At 43.2% G+C, this 8,207-nt stretch overlaps 2 protein-coding genes across 2 annotated transcripts in view; both read left to right on the top strand.

Annotated features, from left to right (window-relative positions):
- The window catches only part of LOC126568633 (coiled-coil-helix-coiled-coil-helix domain-containing protein 7), a 492,112-nt gene that overhangs the window by 387,751 nt on the left and 96,154 nt on the right, over positions 1-8,207 (top strand). The gene's annotated exons all lie outside the window — the stretch shown is intronic.
- LOC126568437 (splicing factor 3A subunit 2) lies at positions 717-1,489 on the top strand. Its single transcript, XM_050224911.1, has one exon. It carries the CDS (start codon positions 719-721, stop codon positions 1,487-1,489), a length of 771 nt encoding a protein of 256 aa, XP_050080868.1. The 5' UTR covers positions 717-718.

Below are 8,207 nucleotides of genomic sequence, written 5' to 3'. Positions count from 1 at the left end.
AAATCGACGTGGAATTGCATCGTCTTCCCCGACCCCAAAACTACGCCTCGCCCAATTACGCCGATTTCTCCCTCAACCTGTGAAGATAACAATTGATTTCTATGTACCTTGCACTGCACTTCGGTTGCGCTATACGCTAAAGCTTCCAAAACTGATACTGGATGGGAAAATGCAGCATTTTTAGACGATTATTACACTCCAGCTTTATTTTATTTACACAAAAACACGAATTTCACGACTGCACTGTGTTGGCTGTGGTGTGGTCAGGCCAAATGACAGGCCAATGGTGGACATTTATCTTCCCAAATAACAAATTTGATGTTTACCGTCAAAAATGACAATTGCTTTTTGCGGATGAAATAAGATTTAATTAATAAAGAAATGCATTACAAAGCAATAAAACTAAAGAAAATGAATCAAAAAAAAACATTCAGATATAATTGTGATCATTGTCTTGTGCACTAACTTACTCAATACGACAGGAAAACAAATCATAATTATATTCTCTGCTTGAGCTTTCGCTACAGTCCACAGTAGAGCGCATGGCGCTAATCTGTCAAAGCTGCTCGCATTGTTTATCTGTTTTCCTTGCAAAAAGACGCGCTGCTTCTTGCCGACGACTTTTCATTGAATTTCCAATAAATACAGCGTTTTGTAAGTAATAATTTAAGATTTAATAGTTACGCTTATCAATTCCTTCCCTCTGTATTGCAGCGCCATGGATTTCCAAAACCGTGCCGGTGGTAAAACCGGCGGCGGAGGCATGGCTTCCTGGTCCGAAAGTAACCGGGACCGGCGTGAGCGGCTCCGCCAGCTCGCACTCGAAACGATCGATCTCAACAAAGATCCTTACTTTATGAAAAACCATCTTGGATCGTACGAATGTAAGCTTTGCCTCACGCTGCACAACAACGAGGGCAGCTATCTGTCCCACACGCAGGGCAAAAAGCATCAGGCCAATCTTGCACGTCGTGCCGCAAAGGAAGCGAAAGAAGCACCGTGGGTAATCCAACCGGAAAAACCACGTATCGAACCGAAAAAGTTCGTCAAAATCGGCCGTCCCGGCTACCGTGTAACAAAGCAGCGCGATCCGGAAAATGGTCAACAATCATTACTCTTCCAAATCGATTACCCAGAAATTACCGACGGTATTGTCCCGCGCCATCGGTTCATGTCGGCGTACGAACAAAAGATTGAACCACCGGACCGTAAATGGCAATACCTGCTGTTTGCCGCCGAGCCGTACGAAACCATCGCCTTCAAGGTGCCGTCCCGCGAGGTGGAGAAAACGGAGGGCAAGTTCTGGACGCACTGGAACAAAAACACCAAACAGTTTTTCCTGCAATTTTCGTTCAAGCTTGAGCCGAAAATTATTCCACCACCACCACCGAATGTACACCGTATGCCACATCCGGGGCGTCCGATGTTTAATCCGGTTCCACCACCACCGATGGGTGTTGTGCCGGTACCGGCACCACCGCACATGTAAAATGCTTAAAAGGGGAGAGGGAAGAAGCGGATCACGTCGGAATATTCTATAGATTAATACCTAAACGAAATCTTACTGGAAAAGAAATGGCATGGAAAATTTAAATAAAGAGAAAAAAAATTCATTCTAAATTGAATTTTATTTTGCAGCTAAAATATTTTCTTCCGCTGATATCGTTTAGCCACAAGAACATCGCTAATTTTCCACGGGAATGTTTTGGGTTTTCCCGCTATAACTGGGCGGGGAGTTGAGGGATCGGGTTGAGGTGTTCTACAAAAAAGTGCGCGGCTCTAAGACGCATCTAACGGTATGCCGGACGCCAGAATCGGACCAGGAATGGCCGAGTTATCGCTGATTTTCCACGGGAATGTTTTGAGTTTTCCGCTCTAACTGGGCGGGGAGTGGAGGGATCGGGTTGAGGTGTTCTACAAAAAGGTACGCGGCCCTAAGACGCATCTAACGGTATGCCGGACGCCAGAATCGGACCAGGAATGGCCGAGTTATCGCCGATTTTCCACGGGAATGTTTTGGTTTTTCCGCTATAACTGGGTGAAGGGATGGAGGGATCGGGTTGAGGTGTTCTACAAAAAGGTGCGCGGCTCAAAGACGCATCTAACGGTATGCCGGACGCCAGAATCGGACCAGGAATGGCCGAGTTATCGCTGATTTTCCACGGGAATGTTTTGGTTTTACCTCTATAAATGGGCGGGGAGTGGAGGGATCGGGTTGAGGTGTTCTACAAAAAGGTGCGCGGCTCAAAGACGCATCTAACGGTATGCCGGACGCCAGAATCGGACCAGGAATGGCCGAGTTATCGCCGATTTTCCACGGGAATGTTTTGGTTTTTCCGCTATAACTGGGTGAAGGGATGGAGGGATCGGGTTGAGGTGTTGTACAAAAAGGTGCGCGGCTCAAAGACGCATCTAACGGTATGCCGGACGCCAGAATCGGACCAGGAATGGCCGAGTTATCGCTGATTTTCCACGGGAATGTTTTGGTTTTACCTCTATAAATGGGCGGGGAGTGGAGGGATCGGGTTGAGGTGTTCTACAAAAAGGTGCGCGGCCCTAAGACGCATCTAACGGTATGCCGGACGCCAGAATCGGACCAGGAATGGCCGAGTTATCGCCGATTTTCCACGGGAATGTTTTGGTTTTACCTCTATAAATGGGCGGGGAGTGGAGGGATCGGGTTGAGGTGTTCTACAAAAAGGTGCGCGGCCCTAAGACGCATCTAACGGTATGCCGGACGCCAGAATCGGACCAGGAATGGCCGAGTTATCGCCGATTTTCCACGGGAATGTTTTGGTTTTTCCGCTATAACTGGGTGAAGGGATGGAGGGATCGGGTTGAGGTGTTCTACAAAAAGGTGCGCGGCTCAAAGACGCATCCAACGGTATGCCGGACGCCAGAATCGGACCAGGGATGGCCGAGTTATCGCTGATTTTCCACGGGAATGTTTTGGGTTTTCCGCTCTAACTGGGCGGTGAGTGGAGGGATCGGGTTGAGGTGTTCTACAAAAAGGTGCGCGGCCCTAAGACGCATCTAACGGTATGCCGGACGCCAGAATCGGACCAGGAATGGCCGAGTTATCGCCGATTTTCCACGGGAATGTTTTGGTTTTTCCGCTATAACTGGGTGAAGGGATGGAGGGATCGGGATAAGGGGTTCTACAAAAACGTGCGCGGCCCTAAGACGCATCTAACGGTATGCCGGACGCCAGAATCGGACCAGGAATGGCCGAGTTATCGCCGATTTTCCACGGGAATGTTTTGGTTTTCCCGCTATAACTGGGCGCGGAGTGGAGGGATCGGGTTGAGGTGTTCTACAAAAAGGTGCGCGGCTCAAAGACGCATCCAACAGTATGCCGGACGCCAGGATCGGACCAGGAATGGCCGAGTTATCGCCGATTTTCCACGGGAATGCCGCTGGCGGAATTTCCCGGAAAAACCTGAAAAATCCCCCTTTATTCCCCTTCGATATCAAAAATCACGTTTTGGAGGTATTTTGAACGATTTTAATGAACGAAATAAAAATGAGCGGAAATATCTTAAAATTGTGGAAAAAGTTTAAATTGTGCCGGAAAATATTTGTCTTGTCGGAAAGAAATTATTTTCCAATCGGTTTTTAAAATTTCCATTTGCTACCTCCTCGGAATCATGCTCTCCTGTTACTCCTGGTCGAATTTTGCCGCATAAAAATTTCCGGATTTTTGCCCAAAATTTCCAGATTTTTGCCACAAAAATCCGACCAGGAGTAACAGGAGAGCATGATTTCGTGGAGGTAGCTCGGGTCGGCCAAAAATCTGATTTTGGATTTTAAGATTGAATTTTCGATTTTTCGACCGACCCGAGCTACCTCCTCGGAAACATGTTCTCCTGTTACTACAAGTCGCTCCCGGTGGCAGATTTTCGGCTAAAATCTGGCCAATTTCGATGCGGCAAAATTCGACGAGGAGTAACAGGAGAACATGAATCCGAGGAGGTAGCAAATGGAAGTTTTAAAAACCGATTGGAAAATAATTTCTTTCCGACAAGACAAATATTTTCCGGCACAATTTAAACTTTTTCCACAATTTTAAGTAATTTCCTCTAATTTTTATTTCTTTCCTTAAAAATCTTTTAAAAACACCTCCAAAACGAGATTTTTGATATCGAAGGGGATTAAAGAGGATTTTCCAGGTACTCCCGGGAAATTCCGCCAGCAGCATTCCCGTGGAAAATCGGCGATAACTGAGCCATTCTTGGTTCGATTCTGGTCCGGCATACCGTTGGATTGGTCTTTGGGTCGCGCAACTTTTTGCAGAACACCTCAACCCAATCCCTCCACTCCTTCGCCCAGTTATTGAGGAAAAACCAAAACATTCCCGTGGAAAATCAGCGATTACTCGGCCATTCCTGGTCCGATTCTGGCGTCCGGCATACCGTTAGATGGGTCTTTGAGCCGTCCACTTTTTTGTAGAACACCTCAACCCAATCCCTCCACTCCTTCGCCCAGTTATTGAGGAAAACCCAAAACATTCCCGTGGAAAATCAGCGATTACTCGGCCATTCCTGGTCCGATTCTGGCGTCCGGCATACCGTTAGATGGGTCTTTGAGCCGTCCACTTTTTTGTAGAACACCTCAACCCAATCCCTCCACTCCTTCGCCCATTTATAGAGGTAAAACCAAAACATTCCCGTGGAAAATCAGCGATAACTCGACCATTTCTGGTCCGATCCTCGCGTCCGGCATACCGTTGGATGCGTCTCAGGGTCACGCACCTTTTTGTTGAATCCCTCAACCCGACCCATCCATCCCCTCACCTAGTTATAGCGGAAAAATAATAAATATCCCCGTGTCATTAACCATATCCTAGTATCATCTTACCATTTTATACATGCTTTTCTTTCAATTTTCTCCACCTTCCCTCCGAAAGAACACTTTTCACGTATTTTTTCATTATTTTTTATGTTTATTTTCCTCATTAGTTTTATGAATAATAATAATAATGAATAATCGTAATAATATTGCCGCTCCTTCTTCCTCCATGACAGCATTTTCTGCTGCCCCACACTTCCACACTTCCTCACTCCCGGTTCAGTTGATGTTGTATTATTACGCATTTTTTTGTCTGTGTGTTTGTGTATTATTCTCCCTTCCATAATTTTCACATACTTCACATCATTTTCACTGTTTTGTTTGTTTGTTTTCTACTACGTTACCTTTTTTGTTACTTTTTTTTTCTTCGTTTTGTATGTGTTTTTGTGTGTTTTTGCTTTTCCTTTAAATCTTGCGCTACGTGACGATGTTTTCAACCGTTTTTTTTTTTGTCACGCAAACAACAACAAAAACACAATCTTTCTTGCCTTCTTTTCTCCATTCATTTCATCCCACTACTATATACTTAGATAAAATTTATACAATTTCACGACCCTCTTCACTTGGCTAGTGTATCTTTACCGCCATTTTGTTTTCTCGGTAAGGTCGTACAATTAATTTTCCCTTTTTTTCTTCACTCACTTTCGTACCAGCTTGTTACCAAGTTAGTAGGAAAATGATCTGCAGGAGTGAGGGAATAAACATGTCCTACATACAACCGCAGCAAAATTTGCCTCAAGTATCTAGCGCTCCCTCATCCCCCCCCCCCCCTCCGTCATCCTTCCATCATCTGATTACGGGTGTGAATATGGGGACGCCAAATCGGGGCTGCTTTTGCTTCTAACGCTTCGGTTTTCTGTTTTTGTTTTGTTTTTTTAATATCTTTCTACAACTACTACACTCGATTTGCGATTTTTCCTTCTTCCATTCCTTCCCTTATCCCTTTTCCTTCAATTTGCTTTTCTACTACAGTTGCCAATTCTTTTTCTTTGCTTTCTTCAATTTGTTTCACATTTACTATTCGTTCCACTCTTTGCTCTTCTTGACTTTCCTTCTTTTTTTTTTCTTATACGTGTTTTGCTTCTTCTTTCTCACTTTTTTTCCTCACACATCGCTTGGGAAATGTGAAATATTGCATTTATCAATAGTTTTTGGTTTATTTACAAAAAAAAAAAAAACAAAAAAGTCATCAAGCTTCAATGACTTTCCTGACGGCCCCAAACTGGCAGAGCACGTTGAGCCTACGAACGGAATTAGGGACTAAAACAGGATCCTATTCACACCTCGTGTTCCGTTCAGGGTTTAGTCTGGGGGGGGGGGGGGGGGGGGGGTTTAAAAACAAAAAAAGACATGCTTTCATTATCATGTCCTTTTTTATACTCTTATTTTCTTCCTTTGCTCATTATTTCTTTCGTTCGTTTCATACGAGGGACGTTTACGATTTCGTTCCTATGTGTTTTTGTTTCCTTTCCTTCCTTTCTCTGTCTCTGTTTTTGCTTTTGTTTTCACTCATTTCTTTACATAACTTCACCTTCGTCATTCTCTACGTTTGCTTCGGGAGTTTTATGTTATGTTTTCATTTTGTTATTGCTAAACAGTCTATTTACAAAGTTTTACATGCTTGCCCGACCCGACCGATGTCGTTCCAACTGGAGTCTTACACGCTAGACGGGTTCTATATTTTCCTCTTCCATTTTTCATACCTTGGTTTCACAGAGAATGGTTCGCGTGATGCATGTGGAAGATTCCACCGTATGAACTTAAAACACGTGAAACAGGAACGAAAAGAGTCAAATAAATTTATCCTCTCGTGTTCTCTTCTAACTCGCACTCTCTGATTTTAATTCTACTTGTCAAGTGTTGTTTCTGCCTTCTTTTTTGTTGCTTTTGATTGCACAAAATCATCTAAATGAGATTATTTTTATCTCTTTCCTTGTACAACTTCTTCCTTCTTAATTTTGTAAATAAAAACACGAAATAGACCAATTAAGGAAGTAACGATTCCCAATCGCATTTTCCCAACATTTTTTTCACCTTCTAAACGTTGCAATGGGGGATGGAAGATATTTTTGCCTTTTTTGTTTTTTGTTTTTCTTGCTTAGTTAGGAAACAAAAAAATAGTTTTAACACAAAGTTTTCATCTACAGTGTTTCACAACGTTTACAATCGATATTGGTTTTGTTCACAATTAGTTCGCAATTCTAATTCACCTCCTCCCGGTCGATTTTTCCCTCCCCCGTTTTAGTACTACATAGTACAACAACACTACCGCGCGTGCCGTAATATTGCAGGGTTGTTCGCCCTCCTTTTTTTTTTTGTTTTGCAAATGGCATCCACACTTTTATATTGCTTTTAAGATTTCATCAATCCGACAATCCCCGGTTTCGGTACGCCGGTACGCCGATCTATTAAATAGTACAGTTTGCGCTTACACGTTATTTTCCTGCTTTACCACACAAATCGTCCCACCGCTCGTTCGGTCCGTGTCTATAAGACTAATCCTATCCGGCCCCGTACCCTATTCCCAGTCCGTTGGTTGTTTCTTTGCTTCGCACAACATTTTTCATTAAAATCTACACAATACACGAATCTGTTTTTCTTATCGGTTGCATGAATTCGGCTTCTTACTCTTCAGTTCTGTTATCTAGGAGCAAATTTCTATTTTTTTTTCCTATTACTGCACACTCACGCCTTTGGAACGGTACACACAAAAATCGATTCCCATGCGAGATGCTAGGCTCATCACTTAAATTCACGATCACTTTTTGCACGATCTTGGTTTGCTTACTACAGTTTTAAATTACACAAGGAAGGGGGAGGGGGGTTGAAACACAAACACACACACACACACACACACACACGTGCACGAACCTCCTGCGCCGGTACCTTGAACAAGAGGGATCTCTCTATTGGATATGCATCTCACGACAACAAAAATGGAGGGAAAATATTGATGCAGTAAAAAGGGCTTTTCCTTTAAAAAAAAAAAACAAAAGCTACCACTTTCCTTATTAACCTTTCGCCTTTCCCATATGTTTGCATGTGTGTTTCGTATTATTTTTGCTATAAACTTCCTTTTTTTTTTTTCAGTGTGTAAGATTCTTATTTTTTCCCCTTCTCAGTTGCACATTCTACATTGTTATATCTATATGAATGTGTGTGTTTTTTTGTTCTTCCCTTTCTATTTTGTTCTATTTTGTTTGTTTTTTTTATCTCCCTCCAATTTCTTTTATTGTGTTACAATACTTCTTCTATATGCATCGCTCTATCTGGTTGTGTTTGTTTTGGTTTTAGTTTGTTGCTGACCGCATCGCGACACCGCAATGTTGCTCACTTTACAAATACCCTGTAGAAGCCAA

The sequence above is a fragment of the Anopheles maculipalpis genome, chromosome 2RL (assembly GCF_943734695.1).
Source record: "Anopheles maculipalpis chromosome 2RL, idAnoMacuDA_375_x, whole genome shotgun sequence".
NCBI lineage: Eukaryota > Metazoa > Arthropoda > Insecta > Diptera > Culicidae > Anopheles > Anopheles maculipalpis.
This window is presented reverse-complemented; position numbering and strand designations above follow the sequence as displayed.

What these genes read in the sequence shown, in the direction of transcription:
- LOC126568437 (XM_050224911.1), top strand. Translation starts at nt 719, where the DNA reads ATGGATTTCCAAAACCGTGCCGGTGGTAAAACCGGCGGCGGAGGCATG.